Source organism: Xenopus laevis, chromosome 8S, assembly GCF_017654675.1.
Source record: "Xenopus laevis strain J_2021 chromosome 8S, Xenopus_laevis_v10.1, whole genome shotgun sequence".
Lineage (NCBI taxonomy): Eukaryota > Metazoa > Chordata > Amphibia > Anura > Pipidae > Xenopus > Xenopus laevis.
The window spans coordinates 27,492,291-27,511,163 of record NC_054386.1 but is presented as its reverse complement, the minus strand read 5'-3'; the positions used below and the strand labels follow the sequence as shown (position 1 = coordinate 27,511,163).

General features: G+C 46.1%; 3 protein-coding genes across 4 annotated transcripts in view; 2 read left to right on the top strand and 1 right to left on the bottom strand.

The window, feature by feature from the left end:
• Positions 1–4,332: 4,332 nt before the first annotated feature.
• Positions 4,333–7,067, top strand: zmynd19.S (zinc finger MYND-type containing 19 S homeolog). Its single transcript, NM_001090803.1, is given in 6 exon segments — positions 4,333–4,390; positions 5,349–5,408; positions 5,734–5,840; positions 5,945–6,085; positions 6,239–6,419; positions 6,671–7,067. Coding segments are annotated over 6 exon segments (684 nt in total). The 5' UTR covers positions 4,333–4,339; the 3' UTR covers positions 6,815–7,067.
• A 3,894-nt stretch (positions 7,068–10,961) lies between these two features.
• Positions 10,962–13,522, bottom strand: mrpl41.S (mitochondrial ribosomal protein L41 S homeolog). Its single transcript, NM_001091948.1, is given in 2 exon segments — positions 10,962–13,057; positions 13,503–13,522. A coding segment is annotated over 1 exon segment (408 nt). The 5' UTR covers positions 13,049–13,057; positions 13,503–13,522; the 3' UTR covers positions 10,962–12,640.
• Positions 13,523–13,626: 104 nt separating this feature from the next.
• Positions 13,627–18,873, top strand: part of LOC108699878 (patatin-like phospholipase domain-containing protein 7) — a 36,795-nt gene continuing 31,548 nt past the window's right edge. The window contains exons 1-8 of one of the 2 annotated variants that reach the window (XM_041574403.1): positions 13,643–13,761; positions 15,089–15,162; positions 16,293–16,324; positions 16,526–16,600; positions 16,959–17,046; positions 17,806–17,888; positions 18,252–18,340; positions 18,661–18,801. In XM_041574403.1, the coding sequence (XP_041430337.1) occupies positions 16,295–16,324; positions 16,526–16,600; positions 16,959–17,046; positions 17,806–17,888; positions 18,252–18,340; positions 18,661–18,801 (506 nt within the window). In that variant the 5' untranslated portion in view covers positions 13,643–13,761; positions 15,089–15,162; positions 16,293–16,294. Of the gene's footprint in view, positions 13,762–15,088; positions 15,163–16,292; positions 16,325–16,525; positions 16,601–16,958; positions 17,047–17,805; positions 17,889–18,251; positions 18,341–18,660; positions 18,802–18,873 lie in introns of both variants that reach the window. The other variant, XM_018232518.2, reaches the window with a different exon arrangement.

The window sequence follows — 18,873 nt, the reverse complement described above, 5'->3', positions numbered from 1 at the left end:
TTGAATTTGGCGCCGTATGCAAATTAGCCTTCGCTAGCGTAACTTCGCTTCACTTAGCGAATCAACGCTAGCGCAACTTCGCAACCTTACGCTACCCCTGAGCGCAACTTCGGATTTTAGTGAATTTGTGAAGCGCTGGCGAAACTACGCCTGGCGAAGTGTGTGGCAAAGTTACGCCTGGCGCAACTACGAATCTTAGTGAATTTGCCCCATTCATGTCTTTCACTGCTGTAGGGCAACAGTAAAATGATACCCTCCCTAGTTACAGGACAGCTTTAGGACGTCCCCATAGTGTCTGCACTGACAGGGAGGGCCAGTCCAGAGAAATGAGGATTTTTTACTTACCAGAAAATCCTTTTCTAGACAGCCCAAACTGTCAGTGCAGTAAGCCCCACCCATCTGTGAATTGACAGGTTCAGTTTTAGTTATCATTAAGCACCACTTGCAATTGGCCATCTTAAATACCTTTTCTCATGATTGGACACACCTGCCTATGAAGTTCAAGGCTTAACGAGACAATCCAACCAATTTGGTGTTGCCAGTAATCAGTATTGAGCAGTTACATGCATTCAAATTAGTAAAATTACAAGGGTACCCTCATTTTTGCACAGCCAGTTTTAAACATTTGATTTAATTTCATACAATTGAATACTGCTTCATTAAAAAATCTTTGTTCAGAAAACACCCCAGTACTCAAATTTTCCTGGGAAATGAAAGACATACCACTGTTTTCTTTTTTGTTGAAAGTGAAGTACATTATTATGCAGGCTGAGCGGGGTTCCCAAACTTTTTCATATGTAAATCTGGTCATATACTATGGAAAGTTCTGACTCATTAAGAGACTTAAGAGGGCATATTCAGATAGCCAAGTCTGCAAAATGTCCATAAAAAAGCCTGATAAGACACAAAAATGTAAAAGATGCAAGCATCCCTTAAGATGGCCACAGACGCAAAGATCCAATCTTACGAATCAACGTACGATCAGACTTTCCCATCTCCCGACCTGCCACTAACCATAAAGATCAAAGTCTTACCATTCAGAAGTAGTAAGAACAGATCAGCCGATGTTCTGCCCCTGACAGCAATCGTGCGATAGTTATGTCTGATAAAGCTAGTGACAGTCTCCCTCTGAAAATCGTACGATCGGCAATACACGCAAAGATATTACCCACAGCCGACATCTCAGGCAACCAATCATACTACCCCTTAGAGTGGCTACCTCAGAGAAAGTGCCACAGATTCAGCCTCAGTTAGGGGATTTTTTAGAGTGGTTAAAGACCACTTTTTAACACCCTGCTCAACTGCAGGCTACGAAATGAAAAGCACATGAGTCTCCTACAGAGCTATCGGACCAAGAAGAGGGGGTCATCATCGAATATTGATATGTTTCCACTCCATGACTCATAACCTCAGTTTTCTGAAGGCTGACACAGTGACTCTGATACTGATAGTCACTTTTGAAAAACCTGACATTTCATAAAACTATTAAAAGACATGATGGAAACATTAGACATCAAAGATGAAACTGTCACTATCTCTAAACCTGACAAAGTTCTAGGTGTCCTACAGAAATGCACACGCATGTTCCCTATGTTTAACTCCATTACACAAACTATCGACATGGAGTGGCGACAACCAGACCATCAGTCCTTATCAAAACACTTCTATAACACTTACCCAGTTCCTGAGGAACAGCGTAAGTAATGGGACAAACCACCAAGAGTGCACTCTGAGATTGCTACACTTTCCAGACATACCACACTACCAACCAAAGTGGCGTCTTTTAAAGACAATGGACAAAAGGTTGGAATTATTCGTCACTTAAAAGTATGCAACCACTCAACGGCTTAGCCAGAACTGCAAAACATTGGGGACAGCAAATTGCCCAACATCTGCCAGCTCAAGAATTAGCATCAGACATCAATAGATTAAATACCACTCTCTCCTTTGTAACGGATTCAGCCTTAGAAATTATCCGCCTCATACCAAAGTCGGCGCCCAATTCGGTAGTAGCTAGACGAGCACTCTGGCTACGCCACCGGTAACCCCCGTTTCTTTTGTGCACCAAACTATATAGCTCCTTCTTAAGGCAGCATCACAGGATCAAGCAGAGTAGAAAATAATCGTAGCAGGGGATGCAGGTATATATGGCCCTGGCCTAGCCACACGCCAGTATAAATCTCAGAAAAGGAAGTATTGCCAATACCTGTATTTGATTTCAACGGGGTGCTCCCACTTTTATTCAAGGTGCTTCCAGACACTTAACAATGGATCAAACGTTTCGGGACCGCATGGCCCTTCCTCAGTGATCAAGCAGCCACAGATACAATTACCTTACAGGTACTAACACAACATGGGTGGCTAATAAACCACCGCAAAAGCTCCCTGCTACCCGCCCAGCAGACATGCTTCCTGGGACTACTATTCTACTCCAAGCAACAGACAGGGACAAAGTCAAGACCATAATCTCCAGTACAAGACGCTTCCTAGATAAGAACAGAGAAACGGCGGGAGACTGTCTTCAACTACTGGGATTCACGGTGGTGGCAAAAGATGCAATTCCCTTATGCCAGATTTCACCTACGACCACTACAGCGCAACTTTCTTCAGAGCTGGAACAAAGATCACCAAGACCTTCAACAGAACATCCCAATAACACCACAAACCAAAGCCAGCCTCTCGTGGTGGACGATTCGTGCACACCTAACATTCTGGCAGAAGCTGGGCACCACAGAGATCGTGACAACTGACGCAAACACTTTCGGGTGGGGAGCAGTGTACCACACCCACACGTTAGGGACAGTGGTTTCCACAGGAGGCTCACTTGGGGGGACACCAGACATAGACATATTAGCATCCAGACCAGGGCCGGAACTAGGGGTAGGCAGAGTAGGCACATGCCTTGGGTGCGCTAGGCACGCACCTCCTCTGTCGCCTACCCCCAGTCCGGTGCCCGACTCTTTGTGGTTTTTAAGTCTTCTTGCGCTCCTGCGCATGTGCGCAAATGCATTTCTCTCCGCATTCGCACCAATTCGTGAATGCGGAGAGCAAAAACCACCGCTTGCGCAAAAGCAAAAACCACCATGCGCAAAAGCAAAAACCACCGCAAAAGCAAAAACCACCGCTTTTCCTGCGCACGCGAGCGCCACTATGCGCATGCGCACTTGGGCTAAGCCGGCGCCGGGTCCGCCGGCTTGCCATGGGCGCGGCCTGGATCCAGACACAATTTCAAAGTTCCACACTACTACTCTAGGACCAGAGACCCCTGAGCGGCATTTGTAGATGCTCTGGTAATTCCCTGGAACTTCAAGAGAGTGTTTCCCCCGCTGCCAATACTTCCCAGGATTATTACCAAGATCTTAGCCCTCCAGTCCTGTGGAGTGGGCGGGCTGTAGGTACTTCTGTGATACACTACAGCAGTGATCCTCAACCAGTAGCTTGCTTGTTTTTGAATTTCAGGCTTGAAGACAAGTTTTGGTTGTATAAAAACCAGGTATACTGTCAAACAGAGCCTCATTGTAGGTTGACAATCCACATAGGGGCTACAAAATGGCCAATCACAGCACTTATTTGGCAGCCCAAGAACATTTTTCATGCTAGTGTTGCTCCCTAACTCCTTTTTCTTCTGAATGTTGCTCACGGGTCCAAAAGGTTGGGGATCCCTGCACTACAGGAAACCTTCTTGTACGGGTACATCGTTATCATAGATAGAAGAAAATGATCCAAACAATAGTACTGTCCTAAGTTCCTAACCTCCAAGTAGGACAGAAGTAAAAAAAACTGAGGGGAACATGAGGAGGGCGGAGCCAAAAAGTGGATACTTAACCCAATAGCGTCTGCACTGACAGGGGCGGCCGTTCTAGAGAAAAGGGAAAATAGTTCAGGGGTGTCCAACGTTTAGCCTATTGGGTAATGTAGGACTGCAACCCCCAGCACGCTATGTGCCCTCGCTGTTATTCGGTCTTCCAGTAAGAGGACCTTGCTGCTGTCCCTTTAAATCGTGCTGGCACCTGTCCGCCAGCTGTTCCGCCTCCAGCACGTGATGCGCACAAAGCTTCCCGCGAAAGGAACGTCAGCAGACAGCTCAGCTCTCCGCTCCCAGCGCATCATTGCTAAGCCCCACCCTCCCTCTCTTGTGATTGGTCAGAGCTTACCGGTAGGCCTGCGCTCACTCTGGCTTCCCATTAGCTGCATGGCCTGTCTGGGTGGGAGGCTTCGCAGTTGACCCTCCCTGAGCGCGCGGTGGTTGGAGGCGGAGCGCTGCTTTCTCTCTGTCCCAGAGGCTCCCGCGTGCTGCCGGCTCAGCTCCCCGGTGTCTCGTTCCTTTCCTACCGCCGCCATGACGGACTTTAAACTCGGGATTGTGCGGTTGGGCCGGGTGGCCGGGAAGGTGAGTGAGAGAGGGGGGAGCCGGGGCCTTGTGTCAGCGCTGTCACTGGGTGCAGCCTCCCCGTGGGCCTGAACCGAGGGACGCATGGCCTGGCTGGAACTCACTGGGACGTGGCCACAGTTCTGCCAGCCGGGGCCACATAGGCAAAGGCCACAGGTGTCTGGGCTGGAAGGGATCCCATGGGCAGAACTGGAGGGAGAGCTGGGCAGGGGCCCCATGGCTGTGAGTGTGTAAGGCCACATGTTAGAGCTGGAGGGATATATAGGGAGGAGGTCACATGGCTGTGAGGGGAGGGAGCAACTGCAGGGGACCCACGGGTGGGATTAGGGGTTCCAGGGCCACTGTTGTTTGTGGAGATTGATTGGACAGTGGCTTTGTGCTGTCGTCAAAGGAGTATTGGGGTCGTTTAGGCAGGGAGTAGAGGGGGCACTAATGCAGTGTTGGGAGGGAGTATTGGAGGGGGGTAGGGACAGGGAGTATTGGGGGCATAGGGGCAGGGAGTATTGGGAGGGCATATGGGCAGGGAGTATTGGGGGGGCAGGGAGTATTGGAGTGTAGGGGCAGGGAGTAGCGGGGGTCAGTAACACAGTTGTGGTGGGGTGAGACTAACCAGACTGGTGTCTCCTCCTGTTCAGGCTTGTGCTCCCATAGGGATGTCGCAGTTTCCACAGGTCCGACGTCTACATTGAGTCTATTTGCACACGTTTCCTCTCCCTGTCCTGCGTATTACACCTATGTTTATATTTCCCCGCTTTTTTCACTTTACAGAGAAACACATTTTTCAAAAATATAACTGGCTTGTGTTATTAGTGTACAGCAGCTTGGCACCCCCCCCCCCCCAATAGTGCAAAGCAGGTGTTGTGCAACTACAGTTCCCATTGAGATGACTGGTCTGTGTTTTTCTGACAGTGATGTGCTGCCTCTGGCCGACTAACCCAAGTTCCTGTTCTCTCTTTAGATCAAGTACACGCTGATTGATGAGCAGGACATCCCACTGGTGGACAGTTATGCCTTTGAGGTAAGACTGAGTGCCAGGCACATGGGGTGTATTCTCTGCCGGGGAACCGCCCACTCTGACAGGAGAGGAGCCTAGCTTTGTTTTAAATGCCACCTGTTGGGTAAAAATGTTATCCCCAACCAAAGGTGCGGGCTAATAGAGCCCTAACTGGAATGTGGGGCTCTATTAGCCTGCACCTTTGGTTGGGAATAACATTTTCACCCAACAGGTGCCCTTGAATGGAAGCTGCCGACTGGTGGATTTTGGCTTCCCTTGAAGTCTTATCCATTGGCCTATGCCTCCCCCCCCCCCAGCTGTTGGCTTATATTGTTCTTCACTGCTTCAGGCTCGCATGGAAGTGGATGCAGACGGCAATGGCGCCAAGATCTTCGCCTACGCATTTGATAAATACAAAGGGAGGGGCTCTGGCCGCCTCCTTCACGAATTGCTCTGGTAAGTTGGAGGCTTGGTTGCATGCTTCTGCACTGGGGAAAGGACGCTGCTCCTGACCTTCTTGCATCACTTGCAGCTGTTTTGTTAACATTTTTGTCTCTTAGGCAGAGGCACAAAGGAGCTATAGCCCCTGGGTTTCACGTGGTACACTTAAACGCCATCACTGTGGATAACCGACTCGATAACCTGCATATTGTTCCTCGGGGGTGGAGACAGCCGGTTGAAGAAGTGTCGAGTAAGCAGAGGTATAGCCAAGCTATATTATTGCCATAGCCTGTTCTGTGTTTTATCTCTGGACTACAATTCCCACCATCCCTTAAACTCCTCAGTTTAGCCCTGCATCCTCTGCTTTATTTTCTCCAGTATCTTGACCTTTTTTTCCTTTGTTCTTGCCTCAGGGAACAATCTCTTTACTGGCTGGCCATACAGCAGCTCCCTACAGATCCCATCGAAGACTTGTTCCCGCTGCTGAACATCACGCGATGCTACAATGCCAACGGGGAGGTGGTGCGCGAGGAAGACAACTCCTGCACATACTATGAATGCCATTATCCTCCTTGCACCATGATAGAGAAACAGGTACCTCTTTCTTGACTTCCCCCTTTAAAAGTTCATATGCTGTAGAAAGCCTGGAAGTTGCACTGGTTACTAGGGTCCCAATGAACTTAGCAACTAAACATCAACAGGACATGCGTAAGGAACCCAATATGCCCTTAGAATGAATATTCTTTGTTGTTTTAAACAAGCAAAGTTTAAAGGCAAAGTTAACCAGGCAAATTATTTTGGTGCCACTTTTGTCCCAACTGACACTTTGTTTCTCGTTTCATCAGCTACGGGAATTCAACATCTGCGGGCGCTGCCAACTAGCAAGATACTGCGGGACCCAGTGCCAACAGAAAGACTGGCCGGCCCACAAAAAACACTGCTGCGAGAAAATCCGCATTTCCCAGTATGAGCCAGAACCGGAACGGTGACTTTGGGGGAAACGGCGGCCCGGTCATGTGACCTGGATGTTTTTTGCACACTTAACGGCGGACTAGTTCCTAGAGCCGTAGGCACTGAGGATCACCCTACGGGTCCTTGTTTGGGGAACTGTTGCCCTGTGCTGCCTCGAACTGTAAGGAACGGACTTCCCGCCCTTGCGCCAGTATCGAGAGACTACTGTGACGGTTCCGACCCGGAGCTTCTAACTTATGTTTGTAAAGTCAATGTACAGTTTTGGTTCTGTTTTTTTTTTTATGTTGGAAGTTGGTGCCGAGTGATTCCCTGTACACCCCCCCCAGCATTAATTGGGGTGCATTCACACAACAATGGTATATCTTTCCCTGTTTATGGAAGAGCAAACCAAATGGAGGAAAGGAGGGGTGACCCTGCTGTGAGTTCATGATATGCATGGTTATAACAGAAACAGTAAATGGTGGTTTCCAGTCATAAGTGTCTTGTCCTTTTGCTGGTGTAATAAACAACAACTCCCAGCACCCTCTGTCAAATGCTCAATGCAGTCCCCAACTGACAAAAAATTCCACCCTCATACAATCACGTTCCATGTTTTCGGATTTCAATTAGGATCACTTAGATCCTAAGATGATTGGAAAAGGCAGTGACTGACCTATTGATCTTCCAGTGACTATTAAATGGCCAAAGCATAAGCTTGTTTTAAACAATGGATATTCCACAAGCAGTTTGCTTTCCTTTTAATTTGACAAGTTTGATTCCAAGAAATCTGCATCTGTAATATCCCCTACAGGAAGATTTCCCAGCTTTAATTCTAGCAGATAGCATGACCCCCAAGCCAAAGAGGATATTCCTTCTCTTTGTATTCAGGCCCCTCCTATTCATATCCCATTCTCTTATTTATATCAGTGCATGGTTGCTAGAAGAATTTAGACCTTAGCAACCAGACTTCTTAAATCGCAAACTGGAGAGCTGCTGAATAAAAAGATAAATAAAAAAAAAATGAAAATCAATTGCAAATTGTGCCAGAATATCACTCTCTACATCATACTAACTGTTAATTTAAAGGTGAACAACCCCTTTAAGAAGGTCAGCTATGGAAAGCAGTATGGCAGCTCTCTGCTATGAAAGTGTAAAAATATAAAAGTGTAAATATCCATAATATCAGATATACTTAGGGTTGGGGCAAGTCAACTGAGGTAGTGACATTAAGCCCTGAGTGTGGGTGAGGCAATGTTGTGAATCGATTTTCTGCAGTGATCATATTGGCATACGTGGGATTAATGCTATGTTCTGAATCCATAAGGCAGTCATTTGCTGGCATGTTTGTGGCTACTAAAATGCTGGAATAATTTTTCTTTTGCTGTGATCTTACAGCATGCCTGGGGATAACACCATTCTCTGAATCCTTTTCTGCAGTGAAATTGGCATGCCTGGGGTTAATGTTTTGCTTTGAATCCATTTCTGCAGCAATCTTACTGGCATGCCTGGGGTTATTGTCATGCTCTGAATCCATTTCTGCAGTGATCTTACTGGCATACCTGGGGTTAATATCATGCTCTGAATCCATTTCTGCAGTGATCTTACTGGCATGCCTGGGGTTAATGTCATGCTCTGTATCCATTTCTGCAGTGATCTTACTGGCATGCCTGGGGTTAATGCAATGCTCTGAATCAACTTTTTTTTCCCCCGATTCATGGATCAGTGGGTGTGGTCATATCAATTTTTTTTTTTTTTAAATATTTTTTTATTGATTTTCAACAAAAAGTGGGGTGGTTGTGGGGTAAAGAGGGACCTAGCACCTTGCATATCAGCACTTGTGTTCTACTTGTACCTAGTTTTCAAAACATATTTGGGCTATTTGTGTCAGAATTTAGAACCCATATCATCCATATATTTATAAACTTATCTGTACATCCTCTGGACATATTTACAGCTTTATAATACAGCAAAGGCTTTATTAACTAAGTCTTTCCACTCCTCCAGCGTAGGTACAACCGGCCTGTTCCATTTAAGACTATTTCTTAGCATAGTACACAAGCAACTGAAGCAAAGTTCTACTTTCACCGCACCTCAACTAAATTTACCAGGCCTCCTGTATATCCCAGCAGTGCCAAGTTGGGGTTTGGTTGTATGGGAAGAACCATCACCTTGGAAATAAAGGAGATGGTTCCGACCCAGTAATGAGTCAGTTTGGGGCATGTCCATACCATGTGGACCCATGTTCCTTGGAGTCCACACCCTCTGGTGCAATTGCCGTCTCTAGTTGGATCCATGTGTTGCAGACACTCCGGCGTTGGGTAAGAACGATGTATACATTTCAGTTGTATTAATTTATCTCCAGCTGATATATGAAGTATGTTTAATAGGTTAATTATACCATATAGTGACCGTGGTAATGACGCCCATTGTGCAAATTTGGTTGTCATGTCTGTGACAATAGGGTCTATGTTAAATGCTTTATAACCAGTGATATGCTGTGTAACTCATATACCCAAGTACAGAAATGTATCTACCCACTTAAGTGAGGAATTCAGGCATAGCTGCCCCTTAGCTGCATGGTCCAAAGCAAACAGGGTAGATTTATGCCAATTTAATTGAAGGCCTGAGAATTTCCCATTGTCATTTATTACCCCTAGCAAGCTACTTAGGGCTTGGCCTGGGTTTTCAAGGTAAACCAACAGATTATCGGTGTACAACAACACCTTTTCAGTTACATATTCTTAGGCCTTTCATGTCTTCCGTATTGAGGATAATTTCTGCTTGTGGCTCTATTGCTAAACAAAATAGATATGGGGATAGTGGGCAACCCTGCCTGGTACATCACCCCAGCTCAAAGGTAGAAGAAAGCATGTTATAGACCCTTATCTGTGCCACCGGCGAGTGGTATAGTGCTTGTATCCAACCCATTTATCGAGATCCAAAGCCAAATCTTTTTTAAGGTTTGCCATAAAAAAGACCACTCAACTGAATCAAAGGCGTTTTCGGCATCTAATGCCGCTATAGTTCAGGTGCCAACATTATCATGTGTTATCTGCATATGTGTAAATAGCCTTCTAATGTTGATATTTGTTGCTCTGTATGGTATAAAACCAGTTTGATCTGAGTGGACCAGGTCCTTAATGTATGGTTTTAATCTACCGTATTTGCTAATACTTTGGCCAATATATCACAGTTTATAAGTGATATTGGTCTGTAGGAAGCACATATTTGTGGGTCCTTCCCTTTTTTAGGTATTATGGAAATATATGCTTGGGACACAGGCACCGCACATCTCTTAGTTATCTCATTAAGCATTGTAGTTAGTGGCACCACTATTAAGGCCAGATGGTGTAGTCTTGCCTGAGGGAAGTGACTTTACAGCCGCTTCAACTTCCTCTTGTGTAATGGGTTCATCTAAACTTTCTTTTGTTGCATCGGAAAGGTATGGCAGTGGAACAGCTCCCAGGTAGTCAGCTACTTGCATTTCAGTATATTTTACCTTGGATGCATAAAACTCTGATAGTACTGTCTAAATATGTCTATAATTTGGCGAGGTTGAGTATGAAGTTCCCCGGCAGCATTTTCAATGTAGGGTATAGAAGCGGTATTTCGCTCATCTCTAACTAGCATTGCTAATAATTTCCCTGCCTTGTCACTCAGTTTAAATATCCTGTGTGATTGTTTTTGTTTATACACTCTGGCTTGTTCTACATTGGCTAGTGCAAGTAAGCGGGTGGTTTGTAACCACTCATTTCTGTTTCCATCAGTGGGGTCTGCTAGAAATATTTTCTCTTTATCAATGGCTTCTTTCTCTAATGTTTCGACTGCATTTCCTATTGACTTTTTGGTATGACTTATTCCTGAGATGTAAATTCCCCTTGCCGTTGCTTTAAATGCATCCCAGACCATGTAAGTGTCTGCAGTTCCAGGGGTTTAGTTGCCAGTATGGTTCTAAGGCAGGTTGAAAAATGGGTTCCATCTTTGTAAAGCCTATCCACGTGTGGGCAGTCTCCATATCTTGTCTATTGGGTCTGGGTGTATGACCAGTGTGAGTGCAAGGGGGGAGTGATCCGAGATGCCTCTAGGAAAATATTCTACTGTGCTTCGTTTAGGAAGAATTTCTGGGGACACAAAAGCCAGATCAATACGGGAGTGAGATCTATACGTGGCTGAGTAACAGGAATATTCCCTTTTGTTCGGGTATTTACACCGCCAAGCTTCCGTAAAGACGTGGCTGTTGGCCTAGTTATTTAACGGTAGTTTACTGTAGTGAGACCTTGTAGTCGTATCTAAAGTGGGGTGTAGGACTGCATTGTAGTCTTCTAGCAGAATAGTGGGAGAAGGTGTCAGCCAGCTGCGTAGTAATGTGGGACAATAATTGGGTATCTACTGCAGGAGTGGCATATATACTGTAGATGCTATTATCAGCCTGATTCCGTAAATTTGGGCTTGCACTAGTATGTATCACCCATTTTGGTCTTGTTTAACCTGCTCTACCTGACAATTTACATTTTAATGTACCAGGATTGCCACTCCCCTGGAATACGTTGAATATGTAGCTTGAAAAGTTTTACCCACCCATGCACGTTTAATCGCCATAATCTTTAGTCCAGAGAGGTGGGTCTCCTGGAGCATCAAAATATCAGGTTTATGCTTTTTAACAAATTGGAATACTAGGGCCTGTTTTTTCTTTTTAGTGCCTAGTCCCACACATTCCAGCTAAGTATTTTTAAATTCGCCATTTTGGTATATGTTGTCTAGGAGCCGCTCGACCGCCATAATAAAATAAGTACTCTCCCCCTTCCCCCAGGTAGAGAAAAGTGCTAGAAGGAAAAATTTGAATTTGAGTAACAAAAGAACAAAGATATAAACAATGACAAACAATATCAGGTATAGCATATTAACATAGTTGAACCAAGGATTATTACACCGGTAACAAAAAAAAATACAAAAGTTTAACCGCTTTAAGCAGTAGTCTGCCAATACAATACATTATGCACCCCCAGAAAGCAGCATGCTGGCCACTTGTTCCCTCTATAATCACTGGCATATAACTGTCCGCTCTTTTATAAAGAGCTGTGGAGAAAGCGTCAGTATAAGTTAGCAGTAGGGCAGCCACAATTCTTGCTTTAAAAAAAACAAAAAACAGGAGGGATAGGGTTCAGCCCACAAGCAAGATGGCAGCAACGCTGATAAATACTGCAACCAGCTTGTTTTCCTCTGAGCAGTAGGATTGAAGATGGATTTAAGCAGGATTAGACCCAACCTACTTTTTTGTTTAAATATAAGGAAGTTGCTTGAATATAATTTAATAGAACAAGAGAGAGTTGTGATTGGTCAATTATTTTGTTATACCAGGTGCCTGTTCACTAAACGAATCCAAAGGCCAGATTGTGGGTGCACCAATGTGCTAGATTGAGTACCTCTACAGTTGGAGAACTACAACTCCCAGTGTTTCTCCATAGCTTTAGTGAAGGGACTACAGCCATCTAGTTTTATAGAGCTGTGTTGTCGACAGTAAGGGAATATAACCATATCTCACTGAAGCACATACAAGTAAAGGAATTAAGAGACAAGAGCATACTGTCTAAAAGGCTGCCAGACCTTGTTCTCGGGTACCAGCAAGATTACTACACCAAACGTGTTCATGGCAAGTGCAATAAATACATTTATATAAGTGCATTAATGGCTTTTATTTAAAATATATATTTGAGTGGGGGCCCAACAGAGCAGGAGAGTAAAGACTAGAGACCCCCCCCCCACACCCCAAAACATGAATCTCAGTGTTGGAGTGGGGCTGTGGGATCCTTCCATGGGAAGGTCCCAGCAACATATTACTATACAAGTCACTTGAAGCCCCCCATTTACTGGATGTAGTTTCTGGGGAACAGCTTGAACAATTTGCCCTCCTGGGTGGGCTCAAAGCCGTACTTCTCCAGGTCCTCCGGCCTAAACGTGCTCTCCTGCAAGTCCTTTTCGATCTGGGGCCCCACAGTCTCCATGAAAAGCTTCTTGGCAGTCATTGGATCCTCAGTCCCCGGTGGGGCCTTGTAAGACACGTATGGCTTTAATTTGAACCCAGTTAAATCTGGGACCACGAACACTGGGACCATTTCACGCACTTTGACAAATTTGCCGCTGGACGTCAAGTAGCCGATCTTCTTGGCCCCTCTCCCCTTGTTATAAGAATTGGGGCCCAGTTTGCTTGTGCATTCGGCCATTCTGTCTGCCCCCCGGACCAGACCTCGGGCAATTTTGGTGATCAGACCCATGATGGATCCCTAGAAAACAAACCACTTCTTAAATGCACCATAAGTAAGAGTCACAGTGGGGGGGGGGGGCTGTGCACTAAAGGATAAAAATAGTCCCCGGGGAATTTAGTTCCCATTTAACATTTTGTAACAAACGATATTAAGACTGTAAAAAGAGACAGATGGTGTGAATACTCTGTACCAATCAATACTGCAGTTAGCCACGCCCACATATCCTGCCCCCAACATTTCCCATTCCCAAACCCCCCATTATCCTCTTTTGTCCCATTAGTTTCTCCCCATTCTTTAGAGTGTAGGCTCTTTACGGCAGGGTCTCCTTTATATTCTCCCTCTCTACTGCCCCTTCCATATTCCCATATCCCCCTGTAATTATTAGGGACTTATCCATTCTACCCCTATCATCCCCCAGGCCCCGATATTCCCCAACCATTGCCCTGCATCACCCACTGCTGACCTCTATTCGGTATCCGTATCACATGCAGAAGCGCAGGGCGGAAGCCGGAAGTCGTTCCCTTTTGGAAATCCTCTCCCTATTGGCAGAGCCGCCAGTCTAGCTGACCAATGGGCTGCGCCAAAAGGGTCACTTGACGTTTCTGTCAGCTGAGCGCTGCCTAGTGAAGCGGAGAGCTCTGGGAGCGAGAGGGACACACTGAGCCAGGGCTGCCGGGGCATTAGATACATTGTGCAACACAGGGGCTGCAAGGAATCAGGCGGTAAGTTTGGGTATTGTTATCGTGTCCTAGCGCTTCCGGTAAGTCTGGGACATGGACCTGGAGACCTTGGGTTCTGGGGGGAACACAATCATCAACAATAGCCTGTAAGCAGGGGCCCAATTCTGGGAGTAGCTGTAACTGTAATATTGGGGCCCCCATAAGCAAACAACAGCCTGTAAGCAGAGGCCTAGTACTGGGGGCAGCTGTATCTGTAATATTTGGGCCCCCAGGGTCCAGCAACAGCCTTTAAACAGGGACCCAATACTGGGAGCAGCTGTTACTGTAATACTGGGGCCCCTAGGGGCCATCAATAGCCTGTAAGCAGGGTCCCAGTACTGGGAGCAGCTCTAACTGTAATATTGGGGCCCCATGGGTGAAGTCCCCCCCCAGCACTGGCTGCATTAGAGAACGTCGGTCGCTGGGCAAATCAGACTTTGCTGCCCCCTAGTAATTACATATGGAATTCAGCTTGTGTCAAAGGGTTCAGGGAGTTGAACTTCTCAAGGCTACAGGCTGATATCAAGTGCTACTGCTGCCGTTTTGCTCTTCTCCCCCCATGTTGCCCTACTATTGCCCCGGGTGTGTGGGCAATGCCAGTGCATGGCTGGTTACTGTCGCTCCATGCTATTGGCTCTGTGCCACTGGCTCTGTCTGCCTATTGGCTGCTGTCAGCATGTGGAGCCCTATGGCAGCTTCTCTGCCCAGAAACCTGTATATTCCTGGGTTGTTGCACCGACCAATGGGAATAGTTAAAGGGCAAGTAACCTCTATTTATATACTATTGGATATTTCATAGGAGTCGGGCACTGGTGCAATCTGGCTAATTGTGATTCACTCTGCACTTTCACCCACATGTTGTCACTGCTCTGTTACTCACTCTATTATCTCATTATACTGATTGTTCCATAAAATGTGTCAAGCCCCGCCCCCAAATCAGATCCTTTCCAACAGTTTGACCCCCTGCATGGGTGAAAATCTTTTGAGCAGATGAGAGGCTCCTGCTTGACAAGGGTCACATCCTAGGGACGCATTTTCATCTGATCATTAGAAGTGCCCTGTCGGTGGGCAAAGTGGGCACAGACTTGCATGTTTTAAATCCTTGTTATACAAGTGTATTGTTATTGTTATGCCCAGCTCCACTGTGCAGTTAGCTATGATGTGTAATGATGAGTCTGTGCCATTTGTGGTGTGTGCCAGGGTGTGAGTGCCACTAACCTCCTACCCCTGTCCTGTGTCTGGCAAGTCATTGGCATTAACCACTGTTCCTGTTTTTGCCTCTTTCTCTCTTTCTCACGCTCCCCTCTAACTCCTGACTCTCTGACTGCAGCTCTGGGCTTTTCTTCCTTTCTTATGTGTCCACGTGGCACCCTCCAACCTGTACTCATGTCAACCTCCAGAGAGGTAGGTGCCCCCTTGTCTCTACTAACATGCCCTTATACTGCCTACAGAGCCACCTATTGATACAGCTTGGCACCATCATTTCAACATCATTTGTCTCAGCAGCCACTACATGTGTATTGTGTGCCCAGAGCATTCCTTCTCTGTATTTTTGTATTTATACATATGCGAGGAGGGAGGTGCCATATTGATTCGCTTATACAGCACAGTATGAGGGTATAGCTTATTGTGTGCCCAGAGCATTCCTTCTCTGTATATTTGTATTTATACATATGGGAGGAGGGAGGTGACCTATTGATTCCCTTAGACAGTACAGTATGAGGGTATAGCTTATTGTGTGCCCAGAACATTCCTTCTCTGTATATTTGTATTTATACATATGGGAGGAGGGAGGTGCCATATTGATTCCCTTAGATAGAAGGAATGTTCTGGGCACACAGTAAGTTAAACCCTCATACTGTACTATGTGTATTTGTATTTAAACATATGGGAGGAGGGAGGTGCCATATTGATTTCCTTAGACAGTATACAGTATAGTATGAGGGTATAGCTTATTGTGTACCCAGAACATTCCTTCTCTGTATATTTGTATTTACACATATGAGAGACAGTACAGTGCGAGGGGGCAGTATTACAGGAGTGTGTAGCACATATGACTCGGCTGCAGGCAGTTCAGGAGAGAGCGTGCTATTCACACTGGGTGCTACTGCACTGAATTGGGAAGTTACAGATCTGCCCTGAAAATGATCACTGCTTGTTGTCTCACTTGGCTTCCCTCGACCACAGTCTGCCTATTCCTTTTCTATTGGGGAAATGCAGCAATAAACCCCCAGAGCACTGCAGGGCCTGCAGCACAGGAACTCATTTGCTATGCAGGGAGCTCCTCCAATTGGAACCCTTCCTGAAGAATCTGTGCTCTTCTCCTTGGCATTCTGGCATTGAGTCCAGATTGACAGTGCTTCTGACCTGCTTTGAAAGCTTTTCTGTATTTTGGGTCCAGTCACCTGGTCCAGCATTCACTTCAGTCTCCACTCACTTACCCATCATTCTGTTTGAATGCATCACATGGTATAACTGAATCTGTGAAGGCCAAACCCTCCTATTAACTACTTGCTATCTCGCTCTCCCTGCAGATATGGCCGAGGATAACGGCAGCTGCATGGAGGTAAGTACCCTCTTGCATTCCAGTTGTGTGTGGGCAGGAGTCTAGTGGAGGATTCTGGGATATGTAGTTTACACCTGCTGTAACTGCATGACGGAACAGAACACTGCCCCCTGGCTGCTAAAATAAAAGCTGCAGGGACAGTCATGGAAACTCTGCCTGTGATTGGCTGTTACATTAACCCTATCCTTCCTGTGCTTCCAGCCGGCCCTGTCCATGGGAATAGACCTGCGCACCCGCGTGCTCCAGTTTGTGGAAGACCGGCTGCAGACCACCATGGTAAGGGGAAAGCTTTACCGATACCAGAGCACCCTCTGGGCATAGTCTGTACTCTTCCCTCCAAGAAAGAAGGCCAACTGCAAAGTGGTTTCGATGATCTCCTTCTCAAACTTATCTCTGAGATTAAAGGGCATATAAACTCACCAGTAATAGTCTCCTAAAGCAATCCATTTTCCTATTCTTCCAATATACATTGATTAAAGGGAAACTGCACCCACATTGTTTGGTTTTGCAGTTTTCATGTTAATGTCATTGCGGCTGAGAGCAGGATACTGCCCCTTTCTGCACTGCCGGTTCTGCCTTATGAAATATTTCTATCATGGAAATAACTTTTTTTTTTTCTTTTTTTTAAATCCAGTGGACGGGAATCTTGATCGGGGCCCTGGTCGCCATCTCCATCATTGGAGTGATCGTCTTCATTGTATACAAGAAGTTTAGACAGTCCAGTAAGTATCCAGAGTTACGTGGTCTTCTGCTGTCAGTAAACTGGAAGTTGTATAGTCGGGGTCACAATTTGGGCAGCACTTGTACAACGTATTATTGCTGTAATCTCACCCACTGTGCCCCTCTGCTTACAGCAGCTTTTACTGCCCCACTATGCCACACACCATATGGACCCCTTCAGTATTTGTTCTTTCAACTTAACTTCCCCTTTACATTTCGCACCGCCAGCTCTGTAAAACAGAGACTGTTTCTGTGTTGCTGAGCCCCAGCTCCTCGTCGCTTCCTGCTTCCCTATGCCTACATAGTAGTTAATAAGTGACGGATTCCCAGGTGCAGGTAGAGATAAGGGTATGAGGTCATTCCAGGTGAGAGCGGTGACTCTTTACTCAAGTAAATGTGCTGGTGAGTCGGAACTTCTCTGCACAGCATGAGAGTGCAACATCGGGGCACCTTGCTCCCCTGTAACAAAAAAGTGAAATGTCCCCCCTCAGCAATACACTGTCATTCATAATAATGCATTTAACTGTGCCTAAACCTTTTCCTGCTGCAAATTACTCACTCCTGCAGTTTGTCAGTTGTATATTCCAAATGCCTGGCCTGTGATGAAATCCGGCTGCTGAGATCACTATCTCACAAGCACTCTCGGCTGTGACTGAGTTGAGTTGTTTACAGCAGTAAAATCCGTGCCAGGTCGAGGAGGCTCTGCTTGGCTATTGTTTATAACAGGTAGGTTGTTAATACTCAGGGCTTTTCTGTTACAGAGCAGCCGCATTCAGACGTGCCACGATATCGATTCCGCAAGAGGGACAAAATGATGTTTTATGGGCGCAAGATCATGAGGAAGGTACAGAAAGCTCAGATAAGTTGTTTTAGATACAAGCGTTACCCCTTCAGCATTAGGGCTTTAGGCAGAACTGATTGGGGGAAGCATTCTTTATAACTGAAGCCCCCAATAATTGACTGGGGGGGGTGGAAATTACTGTTCTAAAATCAAGTTTTTGTCCAAAACAATTAAATATTTGCAGCTGCATAAACTAGCAATGACCACCAGATGGCAGGACATCGCTGTGTTTCCTACCAGACGGGAAACGCAACATGAGCAGCATAACTAGGAAGACTACAGGGCTCGTATGAGCAAAGTATATGTAATGCTCTTCTCCATGCCCTATAAAATATCCTACCTTCTACCCCTGCCTGTGCCACCCAGGTCACCACCCTGCCGAACACCCTCGTGGGAAACGCAGTCTCCAGGCCGAGAACCAGGAAAAAACCTAGAGTGCTGTCTCTGGCTAAAAGGTAACCTACCCTACAAAGTGCCTTGCCCTAATCCTGGTGAGTCCGTTTGGGACACTGTCATAATGATCGTGCAAGCACCCTATGACTGTTACTTTTGTAATACTGGATTTCAGCACACTAGCTGTGCTTTACTACTTCCTGTTTGTGGGCTGAGCCCCACCTGCTATAGGTTAAGCTGAAAGCCACGGTCTGTATAGATAGTTATGTTCCATATTTAGTAACTCCCTATCACCCACAGTCACCTTTTCCACATGCAATCCGTTTACTCTCTATCGCCCCCTCTCTGGGCAGATCTGTTTATCTCGGTTTGCTCTTCCCAGGATACTCCGCTTTAAGAAGGAATACCCAACCCTGCAGAAAAAGGAGCCACCCCCTTCTCTGCTGGAGGCTGACCTTACTGAGTTTGATGTGAAAAACTCCCATTTACCTTCAGAAGTTCTGTACATGCTGAAGAACGTCAGGTGAGGGTCTCTCTGTGACCTGTGAATGCCAAGAGCCATTGGGTGCAGAGGGACCAATGGCAATATTTCCCT